The sequence below is a fragment of the Mus caroli genome, unplaced genomic scaffold, assembly GCF_978045245.1.
Source record: "Mus caroli unplaced genomic scaffold, Mus_caroli_1 scaffold_6, whole genome shotgun sequence".
Classification (NCBI taxonomy): domain Eukaryota; kingdom Metazoa; phylum Chordata; class Mammalia; order Rodentia; family Muridae; genus Mus; species Mus caroli.
The window spans coordinates 89,591,086-89,615,970 of record NW_028227261.1 but is presented as its reverse complement, the minus strand read 5'-3'; the positions used below and the strand labels follow the sequence as shown (position 1 = coordinate 89,615,970).

The following is a 24,885-nucleotide window of genomic DNA, read 5'->3' as shown; positions in this document are numbered from 1 at the left end:
CTTGTTGGCAAGTGCCTTCATGGGACTAAGCCATCTTATCAGTGAAATGCAATATGGAATGAGGAATTTAGACCTTATAATTTAGGTCATTTGAGTATAAGGGCTTACCTTTTGGTATATACTCACACTCATCTGCCTTAAGAGAAATTCAAGGAAACACTTAAATCAGTCTTTATTGCAGCTAACAGAGTATAAGTAAATTGCTTTAGGTAGAGATGTGATGTAGCCATATATAGTGTGTTCTCAAAAGATCATTCTAGCTATCATGGTAGAAGGTAGATTTGTGAATGATAAGTTTAGAAGAGAGAGTGCTGGAGGAATCCCAGTTAGGTGTAAGAATGTGCCAAATAAGATAGAGCCTGTGGTCCAGAAATAAGGAGTGAATTTTTAAGTTTCTAAATGCTAAATGTGGATCCAAGTGCCAGAGAATACTCAGACTATTTTATATAAGGGTTGATAATGTGCCCAGCTATGGGCCAAGTATCTCTTGGATGTCATTTTCCACCTACATGTGAGCCTGGTATTATTTTATTTATTTATTTATTTATTTATTTATTTATTTATTTATTTATTTATTTATTTTGCTTTTTTAAGACAGGGTTTCTCTGTGTAGCCCTGGCTGTCCTGGAACTCACTTTGTAGACCAGGCTGTCCTCAAACTCATAAATCTGCTTGCCTCTGCCTCCCAAGTGCTGGGAGTAAAGGCATGTGCCACCATGCCCGGCTTTTATTTTATTTTATTAGGTACTTTCTTCATTTACATTTACAATGCTATCCCAAAAGTCCCCCATACCTTACCCCCCTCCCCTACCCACCCACTCCCACTTCTTAGCCCTGGCATTCCCCTGTACTGGGGCATATAAAGTTTGCAAGACCTAGGGGCCTCTATTCCCAATGATGGCTGACTAGGCCATCTTCTGCCACATTTGCAACTAGAGATATGAGCTCTGAGGGACAAAGTTTGAAGCTAAGATGAAAGGATGGATCATCCAGAGACTACCCCACCTGGGCATCCATTCCATAATCAGCCACCAAACCCAGGCACTATTGCATATGCTAGCAAGATTTTGCTGAAGGGACTTTGATATAGCTGTCTCGTGTGAGGCTATGACAGTGCCTGGCAAATACAAAAGTGGATGCTCACAGTCATCTATAAGATGGATCACAGGGCCCCCAATAGAAGAGCTAGAGAAAGTACCCAAGGAGCTAAAGGGGTCTGAAACCCTATAGGTGGAACAACAATATGAACTAACCACTACCCCCAGAGCTTGGTATCACTAACTCAAATTCATAGATGGGAAACAGGAATTACGAAGTTTTACTTACTTAATAAAGACCATCCTGTAAAACAGTAGAGAATGAAGTTTGCAATCTTATTTTTAAAAACCATCTTCTAAACTTCAGGAGATTCAAGCAGCTCTTATTCTAATTTGGACTTCTTCTCTGATTTATTTGAATGCCAAACCCTCCTTTCCAAAGCCTGCAGGACACTGGGGAGTGGCTACTTAACAGGTACCTCATAAAACCATGTCGCAAATATGAAGACAACAATTAAGCCCCTTCTCCAAAATCCTGCCCAGTCTGATGAGTGATACAGCAGCTTAGCATCTACCAGGCCTCTTAGGAGGAAGCCCATGCTACAGAAACACATTGGAGCTGATTTTAGCCATGTACTCAATTCCATGACTCTGGTTCTCAGCTACCCATTCCATCTGCTGGAAACTACTGGGCACCACACACTGGACACAGAGCCTAATGAAGCAGAGAGAAGCCAGGTGTTCTCGCTCTGGGCCAGGAGGCCCAGAGCCACCTTGGCAGCAGGGGGAGGAAAGACTCAATGGAAGATCCAGACCATCATATTTAGGCTTTCTGATGGCCTGTGCAGGGTAATGGAGCATTTCTAAGTTGTGTTTCTGAGGCTGCTTCTGTTGGGCAAGATGGTAATAAATGATCCAGGGGAAATACAGAGTCTGCAGGCAAGATGGTATCACAGACAATGAATGCACCCAAGCAGCCTTGTACTGCAGGCCTCCCAGAGTCTTAACAGAATTAAAGGCAATACATAAATCTCCAAGAACAAAGTGTGTACAGAATTTTGATTACAAAATGCTAACCCCACCCCCCAAATGTGTGTGTGCTTTTGGGTATATGCATGTGAACACCCACATATACGTGAATATAAGAAGGCAACACCTAGTGGCTTTCTCTATCATTTCCACTTTATTTTAGGAGATAAACTCTGCCTGAAACTGGAGTTCACTGATTCATCAAAAATGGCTACCCAATAAGTGCCCAGGTAAACTTTTGCCTCTGCCTTCCCAGCACCGTGATAACAGGTATGCAACACAACACGGGGCTTTTTACATGGGTGTGGAGGAACTGAATCCCAGGTCTTCATACTTGTGAGCAAGTCCCTTACAAACTGAGTTATCTCCCCAGGTCAACAAAATCTGAACAGAAGTGTGATAAACAGCTGGTATATGCACTACTTCCCTTCTTCTCCAGCATCCAGCACCAGTGGTGGCAACAGAGTCATCATTACACTGCTCCTGAACCATTTAAGCAATGCTTTGATCACATTAGTTTGATGTGCTGTGTGTCAGTCAGTCTGCCTGTGGTGGGAAGCATTTTATGAAGATCAGTATGAACGAGGACCTTTTAAATACCATCAATTCCAAAGACATAAACTACAAGTGATTTCAGATGCTTATATATTCAACCAGCATTCATGAAGTGCATTGTATGTATTGGGTTTATAACTATGAAGCATCTACTTGAGAGAGAAAGACAACAAACAAGCACAGAAAAACAATCTTTGGCTATAATCTTATGGAATATTCATATACTTGCTAATGTAACAGATAGTAGCCAATCCAAAAGGAGAAAAAAATTCTGACTGTTTAACGTGGTAGAAAGTGATATGAGAGATGTAAGGAACCAGGTAGAACAGCAGCTATTGGTAATGGAAGACGCAGAAAGAACCATGCATGGGAAGCATTACAGAGGTCCCAAGCTCTGAAGAAAGAATATGCTAGCTGTGTTCATGATGTGTGACATCAACCAGTGAAAGGAAAATCAGAGCAGATGATATTAGGGAAGAAAGCAGGATGCAGATCATTACGATACAAGGTCTTTACTTCAGAGTTTAGAGTGCAAATGGCATTCCAAGAAGAATAGGATACTGCCCAAGGGTCATAAGTAAATATTAACTAGCATAGGATTTTGATTTTTTAAATTTCTAATATATACATTAAAAATGAAAATACATTTTAGTAATGTTTTAAATAAGCAGATAATATCAACATTTAATCATACTGATTTTTTAAATTTACTAAGTTTTTTTTATTAGATATTTTCTTTATTTACAGTTCATCAGATACAGAGTATAGTTACAAAAAGACAGCAAGAGGTGGTAACGGTCATGATTGTGAAAAAGGAAGGCAGGACATAGCTTTTACATACATTGAAGAGCTATACTTAGATTTATTCATTAGAATGCTGAGACTCCATGTAACAAACAAGGGATAGTATCCATCCACAGTCTATCTCAACTACTGTGTGTTCATTAACAATCTCAACATGAAATTCTGTCTGCCCTGACTAGGTAAAACAAATTACAAAGACCAATTTTAGAAAAAAAAAAAAAGGAAGCAAAAGAACTCTATGTGACATTTAAAAAAATGCTGATGTAAAATGAAAAACTGCCCAAGTGTCTTATCGTTTTCATATAGTTTATGAAAACCTTGAAGAATAAAATGGATAGTTTTGAAGGGTTGGGTGACATAAAGATGTTTAGGCTGAATGAAGAACTGAAGTCAGATTGGTCTTGAAGAAGAGAGAAACAATTTACTTGAAGCCATGTAGGTGTATGGGGTGTTAAACCATAAGAAGGCAGAACAGCCTTCTTGGTAAACCTGAAAAAAATAAAGATGTATAGGTAAACATGAGTGTGATTTTATGTGACCTGAATGTACAACCCAGGAAAACATACAGCCCAGCATTTATGTGTGTTGGCTGCATACTGCCTGAGCATTTTCACGATTTCCCTAGACTGCTAGAGCAATCTTCTAGTTTGATGAGTACCATTTTAGGGAACTGGAAAACTGAGACTCATAGAAAGGAATGACTTTTTCAAAACCATGCAAATGGAGGCTGATTGGGTTAGCATTAGCATACCACCATTCCAAACTTCAGGAAGACTGCTACTTACTTCATGAGTTCCAGAAATAAACTCTGCAACTGCCTCTGTTTTGATATATGATCTCCCATAATATGACAATCTTGTCTGCCTTTTCACCATCCTGATTTAAAGTTCACAGATTTAGGACCAAGATCCTCTCAACAAACACCAAGCACCACTCTGCCATGTTTTGAAACACTGATTTAGATATAGCTATAAATATCCCTCTTTGTAGGGAAGACAACCCTAAGAACTCTGTCCATCTACGAGAGGAGTCAGAGAGAAGCAAATGATTACACACAGAGGGTACCAGTACTAACACAGACAAAGAAAACCCAGGAGACTTCACAGTGAGTTAGGACTGCCACAGTTAATGAGGTCTTTTAGTGCTTCTCAACCTGTGGGTTGCTACGTCTTTTGGGGTTGAATGGCCTTTTCATAGGGGTAACCGAAGACCATCAGAAAACATAATTATTTACATTACAGTTTAAAACAGTAGTAAAATTGTGGTTATAAAGTAGCAATGAAAATACTTTTATGGGTCGGGGTCACCATACATGTAGAATTGTATTAAAGGGTCACAGCATCAGAAGGGTTGAAAACCACTGTTGTAGGGTATCCTCTGACACGTGCTAGTGCTGCTTTTACTGTCTTGATGAGATCATCTATAACATGTGAATTATTGTACATGCTAAAAAAGGGTTCTGCTGAAATCATATACAGCGTACATATCAGTTAGCCTGCTGCCTGGAATAAGTTAAAGGTGAGTAAATGGGAAGACATAATTTATAGGGATCAGTTTATTTATTTAAGACACATAAAGAGAATTCCAGAAGAGGGAATGTGGAGGTCAGAGCACACAGATTTAGTAGAAACAGTGAACAGTTGCACACCATGTAGCTTCAAATGTCATATTTGTAAGCCTGAACACACAAAAGATGACATAGGAATGAAGTTAAGGTAGAGAGAGGAGTAAGAGGGGCAAGGAAGAGCAATGAGCCAGAGATCAGCATGGCCTCACCAAGCAAACATGCAGGTTCAGAAATCAAACAACAACAAGTGGGATCCTCCGACATGCAGAGTCACACAGGTACTCAGAGGAAATGATGATGATGTGAGATGGCAGAGGAAAGAGGGCAAAGAGGGGGACAAGGATGAGCAGATCTACTCTAACTAAATGTGGACCATTGCATGAGATTTTACTACAATGTGAGCCCAGCTGCACCTCAGGTCTAAATGGAATGATCCAGGAGCTGCAGCATCAGAATGGAAATAAGAATCGGGCCTAGCAAACACATAAGTGGATGCTCACAGTCAGCTATTGGATGGATCACAGGGACCCCAATGGAGGAGCTAGAGAAAGTATCCAAGGAGCTAAAGAGATCTGCAACCCTGTAGGTGCAACAACATTATGAACTAACCAGTACCCGGGAGCTCTTGACTCTAGCTGCATATGTATCAAAAGATGGCCTAGTCGGCCATCACTGGAAAGAGAGGCCCATTGGACATGCAAACTTTATATGCTCCTGTACAGGGGAACGCCAGGACCAAAAAGTGGGAGTGGGTGGGTATGGGGGTGGGGGGAGGGTATGGGGGACTTTTGGGATAACATTGGAAATGTAATTGAGGAAAATACCTAATAAAAATATTAAAAAAAAAAGAATCAGTTCTGTGTAATCTATGATGCTTATGCTCTCAACTACTCTATTCTTCAGGGCTCTAAACTGTAGTTTCCTAACAGTGCTCCTAGGAGCCCTTGTTTTTCAGTCCCAGATAATAGTTCTCATGCCTTCTACAAGCATGCACTGCTTCTCTTGTTCTATTAGTAGGAACACCCTTGAAAAGAGTACCAGCTTTCAGGTTCTGGTTATCGAGGCTCTCCTTATATTCCCTTGTAACTACTTTAAAATTTGAAGTGTTTATTGTCATCCTCAGATGAGGCAACATGGTTCTCAGAGAGGTGAGCTCTAACCCTAGGGGCACACCCATTATCTTCAATGGGGCTTAACAGGGAGGGAAGTAACCAAGTCATAGGAGCAGTTGGGAGGCACTGGACAAGGTTTCTTGTATCTGGGAACACAGGAAAGACTGCTGTCTTCTGGCTCAGTACCAGGAGTTCCTACCTCGAGATTTGTTCCTCCGCTTCCTCTTCCCTGCAGAGGTGCTGCTGCGTGAGGCTGGCTGCAACTGACCGATCTCCACTGGTGTGTTAGCACGGAAACTCTCCTTGAACTTCTGCATCAGGGACTCCACTGTTTCCTGTGTCGCCTCAGCTGCTGCTACAGGGTGGCAATGGGGCTGAGGTTAAGGCTTGACCCACTCTGGGGGACTGGGACTGGCCACCTTAAGTCTCTGAAACTTCATCTGTGTCTGACCCACTAATAACACTCAACTACAGGTCATCTCACTAGGCTAAGGACAAATAAAATGTTGGCATTATCTATTATCTACTGGATTTTAGGCATTAGAATAAGCTCTTGATATATGATATTGAAAGGTAGGTATAGTCTATGGTTCAAATAACTTCTTATACAGTAGGATATATATATATATATATATATATATATATATATATATATATATAATTCCAACATCAAGAAATGTTTTTGAAATAGAATATAAAAAGGAAGGACACCTCACCCACCCAGAAGTCAAAGCAGCCTTCTTGGAAAACGCACTATTGCAATCAAACTCATAACGATACATAGCAAGTAGAAAAGACAGCAGAGGAGGGTAGGCATGAAGAACATTGGGGCTGAGAGTGTCCTAGGCAGAGTAGAAGCAAGGGTGATGATCTGAGGGCAGAGCAGGGAAGCTATTCAGTAAGAGAAGGAATTGCAGTGTAGGTGTGATGGAGTTTGCACACAGAATGTGCTAAGCAATGAAGCATGAGAATAAGGACACCTTGTACACAAGATTTAATTTAGATTTCATCTAAATGGTGAAGATTTATCACTGAATGGCTTCAAAGAAGAAGATAACATATTTAAATCCAGTCTCTCTGCTAACTATTACTAATGAAGGAGAGGGGAAATACAGATAAATGGGAAAGGAGGCAGAAACTAAGAGTTCTGCATAAGTCACTCAGGGATAATGTAACTCTGAATGGGCACAGTGGCAGTGGAGAGCACACAACAGCTTATTGATGAAACTATAGCATTGTGGGATGCAGCTAACTTAAGTCCACATCCCAAATTTAGCAAAGGAAGAAAAGGGCTTCCAAACAAGTCATAGGACTTTGCCAGCAACCAGTAGTCAAGCCCATGAATCTGCCAATGTATGTGCAACAACCCAGTGGTGACTTACCCACGGCCAAACTTTCAGTTTCCAAATTGAGACCAATAGGAAATCCCCATGGATAGACAAAGTGAGGTCAGAAGTTTAGAGAGAAACTATAGATGATAAAAGAAAAAATAGAGGGAGGATTAAGAAAGAAGATGAGAGATATTATCAAAGGCAGCAGGAGGAAACCAGAAGAAGAAAACAGAACACACCTAAAGGGCCTCAGTGCCTTTGTTCTGAGAAATGTCCAAAGCCAGCCATGCCTTTGAAATCTTCAAACTCAGTCTCCCTCCACCCACATCTGCAGAGGACAGGAATATCTTCTTAGGTGCAGTTTCCTACCTCTTGATGCCATGAGGTGGCATGCACTCGAGATTCACTTTTCTTTGGATGGATTTCTTCAGATTAGATAGAGAAACCTCCCTAACCTCTCAACACCTACTTATTGTTTTCGTAGGAAAAAAATATCAACTTAGACAGATGTGTCTGCAAGGTAAGTCAAAACCAGAGGGTGAATTTGGATATTAGGTTCTGTGGGAAGCCCCATCTTCAGGGACACAGGGAGAATCAGATTGCTAAGAAACACAATTGACAATGCAAATGAGCCATATGGTGGCATTATAGCTTCCTCAACTCTGTCTTTTGCTGTCTTCTCCCGAGTCTTCTCAAGTCAGGTCTATGAAGGTGATCCAAGGAGATTCCCCTTACATGTTCCCTGTCATACCCTCAGGCTGCAGTATAATTCTGATAGGCAATGCTATGTGAAACTTAATTCAGTATGCACACAAAAGAATGATGTAAGCAGAACCATAAAAGGAGGCTAGCCTCTGCTCAAACGTTTAGAAGAAGAAATGTTCAGATATCGACAAATGAAGAAAAGGAAAAAGAAGAGAGGGAGGGGGGAAAGGAAAAAGAAATTTCAAAAAAGAGAAAAGGCAATATTGGTGGGCTGGAAAGGAGAACCTCACCAAGGGTGTCTCCATTTTAATGTTGTATTTTCTGCCTCAGTATCTGTAAAAAACAAGTTCTTTGTTTGTAGTATTGTATTATGGTAGCCCTTGTGATGTCCATAATGCAAAAAGACTATGATTATGACTTACTTAATAGTTAGCAAATTAATATGAGCTCTATTACAAACATACTGGACTAGAGTGGTAAATGATGCTACAGGAGTTTGTAGCAGAAGTTATCATGTAGTCTAAAAAAAAGGAAGTGACAACAAACCACAGGAGGTCATACAGGAGATGAATCAGAAGCCTAACTTCAACCTTGGCCCTAACCCTAATCTTTGATCTCTGAGACCTCTTTAGCATGGATCATTATTTCAAATTAGAGAATACTCATATTTGTATTTATAGAAGATTGTATAGGCAAAGGAAAATAAAGAGTTCCTTAACAAAGGGGCCAAGGAGATGGATCACTGCGTAAATGCACTCATTCATAAGCATGAGGACTGAGGTCACATTGCAAGCTCAAAAGAACGAAAACAAGCCAGGTGTGACTAAGTGCTTCTGTAACCCCACTGTTGGAGAAGGGATAGAGACATGAAGATCTAAGGAGTTTCTGACTACCAGCCTTTCCACACATATGTACCTATACATGCTCATACAGAGGAAAGGGGAGAGGAGGAGAAACAAAAGTAGAATGACTACATAGGAACAAAGCATAAACATAGTCCAAGTACAAGCTGATAGTGGCCTGAGAGAGGGTTGCAATAGTAGAGATAGAGAAGTAGAGAAAGCAATGGAGAGCATGGGGAGAAGTGGTGAAATAGTATACATTGTGAAGTCAGCCAAGTTGAGGGTTATAGTGGATAGTAAATACCCAAAGAATGTAACATACTTTAAAAATCGCAAAGGAAAGGAGGGCAATGAGTGTTCCTCCTCTTCTTCTTGGTTTGAACAACTGTGAAGTGATGATACCTAGGTAAGATAAGGACTATATTTAACAGAAATGAATATGAGTATACATTTAGGTGATCCCATTTTAGTTCAGACTTAGGTTCTTCACAATGGTGGCCATACATGATCTATGTATTCCTGACCTATGTCCCCTGCTCTCTACTCATACCACCAGATCTCCAACTTCCTTCCATATCTAATCTGCCAAGTGAAACCCTGGCGGGATCATCACCTTGCTTCCTGTCATCTGGCTCCTAACGCAGCAGTAGGATGTTACACCAAAGGAGAATTTGACAGCAGATTTTTCCTTTTCCTATTTCCCTTTTTAATTTTGTTGCTTACTTTTGATAGAGGCTAGAACTCTAGACAACTATAGATTCTGTCAGGGTCCCCTGTTTCGCAGTTCTAGTATTTATGGACATCAATAAAGCAATTTTTCCCACCTCTGTCTCTTTGTTTCTCACCTATGATAGCTCTGATATATATGCCTTGCCCTGGTGTCTTAATATTTTTATCTTCATGCCATTCACATTGCCCACATTGTGGTGAAAATTACCTTCATTACCTTTTCCTAGCTGTTCCTTTCTAGCATATTTCTTTATCTGGCCTTCACACCTTTTCCATATCTTTGATATTCATCAATTCCTGACCATCAGCTCTTCATCTCCTCTTATGTTTTAGTTTTCCTAAGCTGCCATATGTTTAACTAATTGTGGCAGAGGGCAACACTTGGGGAGGGACTGTTTGCTCCTGTGAGCTGAATGTTTTTTGATCCCAATGTAACAAATCCCATCCATCTGTTTGGATGATCTTGAGTTGGCGACAGCACCAAGAGCCCAAACAGGCTTGGGGCAGCAGTGCTCATGAAAACCTCTTCATGGCTGATGTCATCCTATATTTTACTCTCCTCATCCCCACCCCTCCTGACCTAATTCAACAGTTCTCTCAATATCGATATATCAAGTTGTCTAAAGAAGCCGTGTTACCTTCGGGTATTCACTAAGCTCTACCAGCCCAGAGTAGCAAAATGTTCACCCATTGCCTGCATGAATGCAACAGATGGTGCCTGTTCTGAGCATCTCCTCAGGCCAAGAAGCAAGGAGAGAAGCAGCACTGCTGCCTCTTTCTGACTGTTCTGTAAGAGATTGTCAAGCGTAATGGGCATGATCCATTAAGGTCTGAGATGATGAGGTCTGCTTCCCATCATGTGAAAAAGGAGCTAGAAAGAGGAGGAAGGAAGCTAAGCGAACACAGGTAGAAGGGAAAATCACACTCTGTAATAGAGGCAAATATTGTAGAAAATAGTTGTAAACAGGAAGGTAATGGTGAGGCAGGGCAGAGAAGAGAAGCAGGAAGTCAAAAGACAGAGAAAGAAGGTAAAAGAAGAATGTGAGAGGTTGGTGTGATGAGGGAAGGAGGGAGGGAGGGAGGGAGGTGGAGAGGGGGAGAGAGAGAGAGAGAGAGAGAGAGAGAGAGAGAGAGAGAGAGAGAGAGAGAGAGAGAGAGAGAGAGAGAAGAAGAAGAAGAAGAAGAAGAAGAAGAAGAAGAAGAAGAAGAAGAAGAAGAAGAAGAAGAAGAAGAAGAACTATAGACTGCAAATTCTACAAAGACACAGAGGTGCACACTGATTTCCAGATACCCGGCAAGTTAAAACATGTAGCCTGCAGAACATACTGTGTCTAAACCCAGACTCTACTGCACAACCAATCTGCCATCCACAAAGTAATGTCTGTATGCACTTTCACTGAAATGGGCATAGATTTGGGTTCAAGTTTCAGTAGCATATCCTTCACTGTCTTTAATTTTTGTAGACACTTCTAATATGTGTTAGAAAAAAATTTCACAGTTCCCAAGCACCAACACTTTGCCAGGAAATGATCTTGGCATTTCTTTATGTTTTCTCATTTCCTTCTCCTAACAAGTTTAAAAGGCAACTATCATTCACTGCTGTTTAGAAGTAGACACAGACTCAGAGAAATTAGGTGATCTTCCAAGGCCATAAAGCTGAGATTTGAACTCACATAATAATGATGGATGTTCTAGCTCCATACACTGCACCATGCTCATACCCAGGGCCTCTAGTCAGATTGGTGTAAAGAGAGGTGCATGTTAATCTTACACTTTGGATGCCATTTCTGCAGGCCTACATAGCTGCTCATATGGCCAACCTTTCTTTAGATAATCTAGGCTGGCACTTCCATGGAGTCTGGACCTTACTGGACCCCTCTGAAGACTGCCTTGAGGTCCAAGGTCTATTCTAATCTCATTTTGCACGTCTCCTTCATTATAGATTTATGCAAGGAAGATAAGGCAATTAACGGGTGTTCATTGGTCATATTGTCCTGTGAAGTTAGGAAAGACCATGGGATTCGTTAACTTTCTGATCCTTATTAGAGAATTCATGACGAAAACAACTTACTGGCAGAAGGCTCCATTTTGCTAAACAGCTTATAAAGAATCAGTGAATGATAATGGGGAATTCATGGCAACTAGAAGGTCTAAGTCTGGCTGTGTGAGCTTGCTACAAATGCTTTCTATATGGTACTTAACAAGAAGGAAAGAGGCTAGAGTTGGAAGCATTGTGAATCATAACCTCAGTGCTTACTTATTTCCCATGACTTCTTTTCCACCTCTTAAAAGGTTACTTGACCTCTCAAAGCAAGCAGCATCAACTAGGAACTAAGTATTCAAATACATAAACTTGCTGGTGATATTTTTACATTTACTATTAATACTTGATATCATGAAGCTATTTCACCTACATAGAAATGTTCTTTCCTCTGAATTGACAAGATCTCATTAAGGCATGAGGCCTGAAGTTTATGAGATTTTTAAGGACCCCTTCTCATATTATAAATTCAGTAATCAATTGCTGGGAAGAGGAGGCTTTGAGCCACTTACCAACCTGTGAATCATGCAGGAAGCTCCAGAAATACAGCTTCTATGAGTTATAGGAAGTTATAAATATGCACCATCATACCCAACTTTTACATGGGTATTAGCGATTCAAACCCATATTCCTATGCTTGCACACCAGGCACTTGGCTAATTGAACCATCTCTCTGCTTTCCGTTTGTCTTAAACATTTTCTTAAATCTTTGGTGCATAGCACAGCTTAACGTCAATATTTAGTGATATGCTATTCACATTGCTCCCCTCCTCTCCTTCAAGTTTTTGGGTAATTTTAGCCTCTGATCTCTTGAGGAGGCTGTCCTATTCACTTCCATGAGCAAACATTATTTTACAGGAATCTATAGAGGTAGTTTTAGATATTATCATCAGACCAGGACACTCTGAGTAAAACACATTGCTTCCATGTTGTAACTGGACCTCATGCAATCAATTAAAGACCTTGATAGAACAAAGACTTGAGAAGGAAAGAGACTATCTGCATATATGAGTTACAGGATAGACTACATAAGCTAATGCCTTAATATAAACTTATGGATGGTAGAGACATTGATACAGAATGCCTATAACCAACAATGTACATATGTGTACACACACTAATGCTTATCTCTTTGTATTTATAGACTTTGAACTTGATACACACAGATACCAAGAGTATGAAGAAAGTCATTTTAGTTTCTTTGTATATCTCAGATAGACCTAACACAAAACCAAGAACCACGCATTTCTCAGGTCACCCATAGAAAATAAGAACTAATGTTTATAGAGTTCTTTTCAAGAAAAGAAAAGCAACTAAAAAGCATCCAGTGTTCTTAGTTAGATGAGAAAGCTGAATGTCTAGAAAAAATAAAATCCAAGTTTATTTTTTTAAAATGGCTGCCTCTTCTCAACTTTCAGGGACTGACTAAATGATGGATAGAATTTTCTTACTCCTTAGTTTTTTTCTCTCTCATATATTTTCTTAAACCTTTGGTGCCTGGTTTGGCTTATCTTCTAGCAAGTGCCTCCAGACAAGATAAATGAGTGAAGAACGACAAATACAAATGGAAAAGTCAGTGAATAGTCTTTTCTTATACATGGGATCTTGGGTCTATCATTTAACTTGCAGGCTCATGGAGTGGATGTTATTTCAAGTGGGGAAACTACATCATGTATGAAAGACTGAATCAAATTTGTGGTATTTTCTTTTCTTTTGATCAAAGTGCAATACTTCCCAGGTTGAGTGGAGCTGGTTTCATGTTCCCTAGCCAGAGCACAGATGGTCTCCAAGATTCCTTCCGGCTCCAACATGTTGAAGTTCTAAATGAAAATGAATGCGCTTTTGTGAAAAGGAATACAGTTAGCACAGGGACTTCTCTCCTGTTTGCAAAGCACTTAAAAAAGAGTTCTTTTATCTTTCAGATTATGATATAATTACATTATTTCCTCTTTTCTTGGCTGCTTCAAATCCTCCATATACCTCTCCTTGCTCCTTTTCAAATTCATGGCCTCCCTTTTCATTAACTGTTGTTACATACGCTATGTGTATATTTGTATATGTTGCTATTTGCATTACATTTTCAGAGCAGACCATTTGATATTGTATAACCAGTTGGTGTGCCCCTCTCCCAACCCGGGAAACTATGTCTCTTACTTTCAGAATTTCTTAGTTGCTTGTAGTTCTTTGTTTAGTTTTGAGGACTTCTCAGTTCCCCATCCCTGTCCATGTCAGTATATTATTCTTGCAACTGCCCTATCTAGATCAATTGAACTCCCATTTTACAGAGGCCAGAGAATTGACAGATGATTGGAAAGGCTAGAAAGCATTGCCACCACACACTACTAAGTTCTGGTTGTGGAGAAAGGGTCAAAAAATATAAAAAGTCTAGACAAGCTAAGTCAAAACTCCTTCATTTCAGTGAGCTGTGATACTAGAATGCTCTGGGATGAACCAGTTTCCTTTGTCACACTTCTTACTAGCTATAAGGCAGGCATTTATTCAAACCACATGGCATCTACTTCTACAGTGTTCAGATGATGCATGCCTGAACTCCAACAAACTGTTTTCAACTAAATGAAATGTTAAAGTGCCTGTCACAGTTCATGATACACTTATATAAAATTGAGAGTGGATAGGACTGCGTCAAATATCTTTCCCCATTCATCATAGAAAGTCCAAAGCTTCCCCAGAATATATGTTGCACACCCTTATGGGATTTAGTCACTACCAAAATTCTACAATTATCTCATCTCTTCTAAGACTTCCCAGGACAGTCACAGGTATGTCTCTGTGCTCCTTGATACTGAAAGGCCATAGACATTCTGTACTTTACATCTGAAATTATTCCTGTGTGGAGGATATATTCAGAGATGGGAACTATAGGCAGCGAATTGAAATGAACATTACCTCTTTCTAAAACACATCACTGGTATAGTAAACAAAGAGGTAAAGATAATAGAAAATAGCGTCCTTGGTTCCTGTGTAACTATAACACCACTGATTATGTATCTCATTGATGCCTTTGTGGTTGGAAAGAAAAATGCCTGAGGCTATGAGCTACTGAGCCATCAATGTTGCAGGCAGTGTTGTGAGGAAAAGGAGGGGCATGTATGGTAGAGGAAAATCCTACAAAACTTGTTGTTTCTGGAGCTTATATTGACAAATGATTTTATCATCAAGATTATTCATCTTTGAGTCAAGAAGAAATCTGGGTATCCTGAACTCACCCTTGCTTCATTCCTTAAACTACAACTTAAAAATCCTTATTCAGTTACCCCAAAATTTAACCCTACTACTTTTGCCTGTGTTTAGACATTGATTCCAAATGTGCTGGTATACTGATTGCACACAGTGTAAATACAGTTAAAACCTTCATGCCATTAGGTTCTCAGTGACATTTCTGAGCCTCAGCTCTTCAAACATGAAACCTACTATGTAAATAATGAAAACGTTTGTGAATTTTTAAAAAATACCTTCGTATGTTTTTGTTAACATTTAATGTAGTAATATATACATGCTCTTAACAAATTACCCAAAGTAGATCAACAGAGTATAATAGACTTTATTATCAAGTTCACTTATGGCAGACTCTCAAAGATTCTTGTACAGTACATGATAGGTTTTCCACATCTCATTTCAGGAACTCATTGGTGTTGGACTCAGGATTGCAGTCTTCTACAGTGTTCAAATATGATTATCATTCAGTGTCCTTGAAAACCCTTCCATTCCTTCCAATGTCCTGCAGTGTCAGCCAGTCCCTGTCTCCACTCAATATCAGTCAGACCCCTTCATGCCTAACCCTGATCATGTGGTAACCCAGAACCAGGACATGACTTTGGCCTATGGTCATACAGCTGTGTTCACAGTGCATTGTCCCACTGTGTCATATTGCATAGATGGACAAACCTGAATGATCCTACTAAGTCCTGAACTTTAACCATATTATCCCAAGTAATTGGGAAATCTAAAGCACATGATAAGACTGATTAGATAAAAACAGTGAGGAGAAATTGTTTTCATGGTAAGTGGACTATAAGGAAAGGAAATCTGCATTCTCTTATGCCCAGCACACTTCATCTCCAGCTCTACACCCTCCCTCATAGAGTTACATTGGATTTCTCTAGTTGATAAATTACCAAATTCACCACATTGTTCCATGTCAGTTTGCCAAGAGCATTTCATTAGACAGATAATTACAATAACAATAATAATGACATTTCCCAATTACAGAGTACTTGCTATACGGCAGGTAATATTTTAAAATAAATAGTCATTTAATTTAAACTTCATAATAACTACAGTGGATAGACGATTATGTCTCATTTTTTTAGGCTCTTTCTGAATCCACACCTTTGCCACAGCCTCTTTGCAGACTAAACCTTCACTTGGTCATGGCCTTTTGACTCACCATGCCGAATATCACCTGTGGAGAAGTTGGTATATGCTACGTAATCATCTGTTCCTCTCGATCCATCATATATCTCTACTCTTTCAGTACATCTGCCACTCTCAAGAGGAATGCTGTCACAGCTGTGCTGATGGCAAAGGAAGATGAATCACTCAGTGCTCAGCAGCATGGAACAGGCATCCTGTAGCCTAGAACACTGTACCTGGCCAACATGAAGTCAATGGGAAAACCCAGACACACAACTAACTTTCTCAGTATTGACCATTGAGAACCACTAGGATTTTGGAGAAGGCTGTTGTGGAGCATTGTTTTGGTGGTGACAGATAGACATGTTTTTGCAGAAACAAACAAGTGTAGGTATGTCACAGAGACTTAAGTCTCAAGGGTCACACAGCAGCAAAGCTTTGCTGATACCTACAAATATAAATATATTGCTGGTTTTACAATATATCCAGGAAGCTAGGCTTAATGAGTAGCTTCAGTAGTGGAGAAAACAAAATAAACATCCTACTGTGAGCCAACATTCATTTAGAGGATATTTTTAAAAATTAACTGAGAGATGGCTTAGTCCTTAAGAGAGTTTGCACTTCTCAGCAGCCACAATGGCCTCAGTTCTGTTCCCAGCACTCACAGCAGTCACCTACAACATTCTGTAATTCTAGCTTGAAGGGCGCCAATCTTCTTTCTTGGCCTCTGTAGTCACTCATGTGCATCATTCCCTGTCTTCACATAATTAAACAACAAGAATACATTTTTCGTACAAGAAAAATTGTGAAGATGACCCCAGAAGCCACAGTCACCTGAAACTTTGAAGTCCTTTTTTCATGGCATGAACTCTTGTCACAAACAATTACCCTTCACAGGACACTTAGCCAATAAACATATGCTTTATGCTTAGCAAAGTACTCAATAAGGGAGGAAAATCAGGAGTATATTATACCAACACATGATATGGTCAGTTGGAGAGGTACAAAGAGAAGAGCATAGAAGTGGTAGAATTCTCAATACTTTGGTAATCATATTTCTCAGCAATGCTCCTTTAAAATGAGGCAAGTCACACCAGTACAAAAGGATGGTTACAAATTTAAACACATCTTAGCCAACCACATCAATCATCACGGGTTCTGTAGTGAAAATAATACAAGCAAACTATAAATACATCCTATTTCTCAATATTAAACACTTTAGAATAGGCTAGCTAAACGTACAGTCAATAATAGATTGATGCTTAGTTGGCATTCTGTAAAGCTTGAAATTTTCCACTGAATGACTTATAATTCCAATTTCTCATTTCTCTGTGACAAAAAATGCTGGTCATGCACTGCAACATAAAAGTCGAAGTTTAAATCCAAGGAATGAAACTGGGGGTTGGAGGGGCATTGAAGCAGAAACTCAGTGGATCAGGAGGCAAGAAATTAAGATTAGAGTTCCAGATCAGCTACTGTGTGACACTGAATACCTCACTCACCTCTCTGAACTGCAAACAATAAAACATTTCTGTTAGACATAGGTTAAAGTATTTGTAATCTGAGTCACTGTAGATGCTGACACTTAGCATCGTCATATTCACATTTGACTATTGCCAATAAAAAGCAGTAGATCAGAATTATTCTTTTCACATCCTTTAATAGATCATGAACATACAAGAAGTACTCTGTGACTCTTGTTCTCTGACTTAAAGTTCAACCATGCTATTTGTAGAAGGCAGAGAAATACTAGAGAAAGAGGCAAAGAAAGAAATATATGCTTCCCTATCTGTTTGTGTCTCTCCTGATTCTGTTCCCATAGCTTGCTGACCATCCTCCCAATAGGTTCTGACCAGGTCTAGAATGAGTATGTAAGAAGCAAACCTGAATCTAATTAGCAAGTGAATCATCACTGAGGTGAAATCTGGTGATTAAGAAGAGACCATCATCACTCCCCAGATTTCACCTTAGTGATGCTGGTCTCTTCTTAATCACCACTAATTTCTTAGCTCCAGCTAACCACCATCAATTGTCCCAGTAGTGCCTTCTATTTTTGACTCTAAAGCCAGAGCCAGATGGAGAAAGGGGCCAAGTCACACTGCCTTGTAAAGCTGGAATATTTTCCCTTTCTATTACATTATCATTTTCTATTACATTCTATTTTCCAACTCCTTCACTGCCTAAGCTTCTTTCCTGAAACTTGCTCTGTAGATTGACCTTGAACTCAGATATCTGCTTGCATCAGTCTTTTGGGATTAAAGATATTTTCTACCTTGCCTAGGCCTAAGCTTTTCATGGCCAGTATACCTCAAGTTCTCCATGTCAAGATCTGAGTCAGAAGCCTGAGTCTTTTAGCTTCTGGATCACAGGTGTGTCCTCCATTTCTGAATTTTAGTTCATTACAGATGTAGTCAAGTTGACAACCAGGAATAGCCATCACATTAATTCAAATTGAATGAGGAGAAAAGAACGTGTACGGTAGGCTGATCCAACAGAGATGGATATGAGGGACACCTTACATACCTATGTTGATTTACCATGAAGTTGTAGATTCTGAAGGTATTTCTGGAATTGTTTTTATCCTATGCTTAAATAATCCTGATTGTTTTTTAATTCCTTGTGCAAACTGGCTCAGATAGTTATTAAAGATATTTCCTCTCTTCGCTATTTCTTTCCTAGTGAACAGTCAAACACTGAGCTAAGACAGCAGAGGAGCATGAAAATCATGTCTTCAGTGGTGCAGAACAAATTCCTTCTGTGATATTTTTTGGTGAAATAATATAGATCCATTGTTGGGAGCCACTTGCCCAGGGAGGCAGCAGGCACTGGCTGATGGATCTTGAGAAATGCTCTCATTTTGCTGGGTGTGCACAATTAGGTTTAGTAATGTGATACAAGAAAGAGATAAAGAGAAGAGGAGACAGAGGCTGTAATAGAACTGCTGAGCTGAGCTGTCTCCTCACAACACTAGAGTTTGTGATAACCTGTGAAGATATTCACAGTCCAGCCTCTGTCCTGATAAGGGGGGACACCAGGCTGTAGCTACTTCCTGTCGCTTGTCACCTCTGATACTATGCTTTTCCTTGACCACCCTTTTCTATTATTGGTCACCTCCTGATTTAAAGCTAAAGATGTTAGACCTTGTATATCTATGCTATGGGTAGGTGTTTAAGCAGATTTGAGGAAAGATTCTGCAACAATAATGAAGGATTTGCACAGCATACTACTTGTGTGTTTCCTAGATTCCTTTTCATTCTCTTTCAATAATTCAGGAGAAAGAAAGAAAAGGAGACAGACAAACTTGCAAAGAGAGAGAGAGACACACAGAAAGAGAAAGACAGAGAGACAGAGAAATTGAGATTTACTATTAGCTGTTAGATGACCTTATGGTCGAGTATAAGGCTATATTAATAGAAATGTAATTATAGACCAAGAATAGGAACATCCCCTGCTCTTTGGTCCAGATGAGTCCTCAAGAATTATGCTGAGAAAGTGTCACATTAAAGCAAAGCAGAGTTAATCTAGAAAAAGGAGACTAATTCTGTCACAGAGGATTGAAATAATATCACGAGATACAACAGGATCCTGAGACAATAGCTGCCATCATATCAGGGCTACTTCTAGTTCCAGTGTTTGAATTTGTGCTGTTAACAATGTCCCCAGTGCATGAATTTTATATTACTCAAAATCCATGAGACTAGACTTGTTTCATATTTTGGAGATATTTAATTTAGGAATAATTACATAGATATTTTATTGCTCGGTCACTTCCTATCAACAAATCTAAAAAATTTTCAATATGTAAAAATTTTAAACACTCAAGTGCAAATTCAAAACATTTCAAATATCAAATCATTAAGAAATTCACTTTTAGATGGCCTAGTCGGCCATCACTGGAAAGAGAGGCCTATTGGACACGCAAACTTTATATGCCCCAGTACAGGGGAACCCCAGGGCCAAAAAGTGGCAGTGGGTGGGTAGGGGAGTGGGTGGGAGTGTATGGGGGACTTATGGGATAGCATTGGAAATGTAAATGAGGAAAATACCTAATAAAAAGTAAAAAAAAAATTCACTTTTAGATTAGGGATGTCCAACCTTTGTTTCTTGTAATTAGAAGAGAAGTTATGATAGGCCAGACATCAGTTAAAAGACTTTGCAAATATAATTTCATGTCATCTCTCGTATATGAAAAAGAACACGTTATTTCTTAATTTTGCTGATTGGAGAAGACACTGACAGATCAAGGTACTTAGCTAAATGTATAGTTTGTCAATCTTGGCAGTGTCAACATCTAGAAGTGGACAATTTCTGATTATATTCATCTGGGGATCAGAGGATGCCCATTCATACCCTGAGAACCTCTCTTCTCACAGGTAGTTTCCTCAATGTATAATTACAGAAAAATGTCTCTAAATGTCTCCAACTGACCCTTAGCAGCTATTATTTCCTTAGATCAAAATATATAAATAAAGATAGAGTGTATGTGCATGCTAGGTAGAAAATATGCAATGCAAACTAAGCTCTATATGATTCAGGGCCAGTTATCAAAAGAATAAAAATATAGGAATGTAATGACTGTTGTTCTGAGTCCATTATATAATGGAATTTTTGTCTCAACAGAAGAACTGTCAAGTTTTTAAGTACTCTGAAACTAGCAATAAGTTGAGGCATCATGCTGAAAAACAATCCTGAAAGGGTTAAATAAAATTAGCAAAATTATTAAAAAATATACTAATGCAAGAGTATATACCTAAAGTATTCTATGTCCTACCATAGAGAATTTTTCACGTCCATATTTATTGCTGCTTCTTTATGATAGCAAGGAAATTGAAAACACCTAGATGTCCATCAGCAGGTGACTGGATGATAAAATGTGACCACATAAGTAAAAGGAAACATTATTCAAGAGTAGAGTTACAGGAAATGGATGGAAATGAAAACTATTATATTAAGTGAAGTGATCCATACTCAAGAAATAAAAAAAATACATGTTCTTTCTAATATTTGGACCCTAGCCTGTACTTTATTTGTATATGTATGAAGAAGGGTGTAAGTGTACATATAGTTTAGATAAATTTGGGCACAATCAGGGTAATGTGGTCACAGACTTTTTTCCTTTAAGTTTTACTTTATTTAAATGTGTGTGAGCCTGGATAACATTCTGTGGACCACCAGGATGGGAGTTCTATCTGAGGCCAGATGCTGTTCAGTTCCCTGGAAATGGAGTGGAAGATGGTTATGAACTATGGGAATTGAACCCTGGGTCCTCTGAAAGAGTAGTGGGTGCACTCTTAACTACAGAGTAATCTCCTAGCTCCAAATATAAAGGTTAGAAAGAAGAACAAGAGCATGAAATATTAGTAAAGAATGAAGTGTGCCTGAGATACAAAGGAGAATATGAACCAATTCTTTTTTTAGGTGCAACCCTATCATAGTTTACTGTGTATGTGGTGTGTGTATGTTGCAGATGTATGTAATAATTTAATGGATGGTGAAAGTATAAAACCCTAGGTGACGTGCCATGGCTTTCGAGTGGTCACTTGTCCTGTACAGAGATCAGTGAGATCTATAAACCCTGCGATTGGGCAAATGTTTGAGAAACTCCCTTAAACCACCTGCTTGATATTTTTATTTGTAAGTTAATTTGATAAAGCAGACTGTGTTTTTTTTTAAAGGAATGGATTCAATTAATGAAGTTCAAGGAAGAGGAATAAATAGTAAACTAAGAAAAAAAATCAGAAAAAAAATGTGTGTTGTTTCCGCATTAAAAGATCTTTCTATTTTAGAATGTAATCTCCTAAGAGTAAAGTCCAACAACAACAACAACAACAACAAAACTGATTAAATTTTGTTTTTGGAAAGAACAGAACACACATCATTATTAGTATTCAGAATGATAAAATAGGTGACTCTAAAAGAATAAAACTTATAGAAAGGTACACTGAAAGACATCTCAGACCATGGTCACCCTTAACATCATCCATCATCTCTGAAGTGAAATACCATGGTTCTTACTTACACTTTAAGTGACTATAGTTTAGTAATCATAACGGAAGGGAAAAATCTTAATTTAAAATTAGAGCAGAAATCTGAGGCCATTTATTTGGTTTCATATGTATGAGACTGTAGGATGCATTCCTACCCCTTTTCTTAATTCTGCCCATGTACCTAAACACAAATTCTTGGGCCCAGACCTCTGGGCTCAAAACCAATCAAAAGCAGAAGAAAGCTGAGATGTAGAAACAGGACTTCAGCTGAGTGGCTGGTTGCAGGTCTCTAATAAATGAATGGTGTCTGAGAAAGGAAGATGTTGATAAGAGGACACTCATGCCTCCTGCCTGTCTCTTTTCCCATGAAGAACATCTATCTCCAGAACTGTATCTGAATACAGAGAAGGAAAGCAAAGAGAAGATGTGTGCACTGAAAGCAATTGGAGACTGGAATGGAAACACATTGGAAGCCAATTATCCAGGTAGTTTCAGACTTAGTCCCCAAAGGGCCTTGCGATACAAAGAATTATATCCAGTTAGGGTAAAACTAAGGCTCAGCTAAATTGTTCTGAACATCAAAGAGAATTCTCCAATTTACTGGAAAATAATGACGAAAGGAAACTACCTAGCTTTGTAAAATCATAGTGGCAGGGGCTAACCTTGAACATGAAGGAAGACATATCATATCTAAGAAGGCAGAAGGCTTCCCCTAGGCAGCAGCAACAAAGATGCAGCAGTATGTGGTAGTCTTTAGTTAAAAAACCAAAGAGTTACTTGGTATATCCTGAGTTCAGCATTTCTGCAAGAATCTTGCATTTCTGCAAGTCACCAAGGGATCTTGGTTGCATGCTAAGCTTGGCAATTTCAGTTTCCATAACATATAAGATGATATATCTATTGGATGATTTTAAAAGGAAGAGCAACTCCATCAAAGGTGTCAAAAAACATCAATGTATCATTATAAGGGGGATTTAGAGGAAAAACGTGATAATTGTGAAGACAGGAGCAACTTGTTCCAAGCTTTTCACCATGCTTCAATTTTCAATTATTCTTTATTTTATTAGTATGGATATTTTTCTCTGTGTATGTGTGCACTGCATTTTTGCATCCCTCTCAGAGGCTAGAAGAAGGTGGTAGGGTAAATGTCCCCATTTCCCCCACCACCACCACCCTGCAGAACTCAAGTGATAGATTGTTGTGAGCTACCATGTGCATGTTGGGAACTGAACCTAGCTCCTCTGGAAATACAGCCAGTGCTCTTAGTGGCTAAACCATCCTTTTAGTACCACCATGCCCCAATTTAACAATCACAACAACTCATAAGCAATAAACCCTTCAGTAATTTTCTTTTTGTAGAAGAAATTAAACCTAGAATTCAAATTGTACTCATGGTTTCAATTATTAATGGAGTCAATATACTAATCCAGTTGAATCCATTTCCAATTCTAATGAGTGCTGACTTATTCAATGAAGCTAGCTATGCCGTAATCTAAGAAAACACATATAATTTTCAACTTTATATGTACATATATTTAATACATATAAAATAAATTTTTATCATATTCACCCACTATTTCCTTTTCTCATAATCCTACCACTCCTGCCAAACCTCTTCTTTTCAGTTGAGTACCACATTCTGCTTTCATGTTTTACTTTTATGTGTGCCCCACTGTACCTCATTAGGGTTATTTCCAAGAGCACAGTTTAGAGCTTATTTACTTGAGGAATTTACCAATGGTTGTGAAATGTAACTTCTTTTTTTTTTAATTTTTTTTATTAAGTATTTTCCTCAATTACATTTCCAATGCTATCCCAAAAGTCCCCCATACCCTCCCCCCCACTTCCCTACCCACCCATTCCCACTTTTTGGCCCTGGCGTTCCCCTGTACTGGGGCATATAAAGTTTGCATGTCCAATGGGCCTCTCTTTCCAGTGATGGCCGACTAGGCCATCTTTTGATACATATGCAGCTAGAGTCAAGAGCTCCGGGTTACTGGTTAGTTCATAATGTTGTTGCACCTACAGGGTTGCAGATCTCTATAGCTCCTTGGATACTTTCTCTAGCTCCTCCATTGAGGGCCCTGTGATCCACCCAATAGCTGACTGTGAGCATCCACTCCTGTGTTTGCTAGGCCCTGGCCTAGTCTCACAAGAGACAGCTATATCAGGGTCCTTTCAGCAAAATCTTGCTAGTGTATGCAATGGTGTCATCATTTGGAGGCTAATTATGGGATGGATCCCTGGATATGGCAGTCTCTAGATGTTCCATCCTTTTGTCTCAGCTCCAAACTTTGTCTCTGTAACTCCTTCCATGGGTGATTATTTCAAATTCTAAGAAGGGGCAAAGTGTCCACATTTTGGTCTTCGTTCTTCTTCAGTGTCATGTGTTTTACAAATTGTCTCTTATATCTCCGGTATACTAAGTTTCTGGGCTAATATCCACTTATTAGTGAGTACATATCATTTGAGTTCTTTTGTGATTGTGTTACCTCACTCAGGATGATGCCTTCCAGGTCCAACCATTTGCCTAGGAATTTCATAAATTCATTCTTTTTAATAGCTGAGTAGTACTCCATTGTGTAAATGTACCACATTTTTTGTATCCATTCCTCTGTTGAGAGGCATCTGGGTTCTTTCCAGCTTCTGGCTATTATAAATAAGGCTGCTATGAACATAGTGGAGCATGTGTCCTTCTTACTGGTTGTGACATTTTCTGGATATATGCCCAGGAGAGGTATTGTGGGATCCTCCGGTAGTACTATGCAACCA

At 39.2% G+C, this 24,885-nt stretch overlaps 1 protein-coding gene across 3 annotated transcripts in view; it reads right to left on the bottom strand.

Moving 5' to 3' along the window:
- The window catches only part of Astn2 (astrotactin 2), a 1,028,198-nt gene that overhangs the window by 742,882 nt on the left and 260,431 nt on the right, over window positions 1-24,885 (bottom strand). For 2 of the 3 annotated variants that reach the window (XM_021160104.2, XM_029476271.2), the window contains exon 4: window positions 6,304-6,459. The exons of the other annotated variant lie outside the window; for it this stretch is intronic. In XM_021160104.2, coding sequence (XP_021015763.1) covers window positions 6,304-6,459 — 156 coding nt within the window. The remainder of the gene's footprint in view (window positions 1-6,303; window positions 6,460-24,885) is intronic. 3 annotated transcript variants of the gene reach the window in all.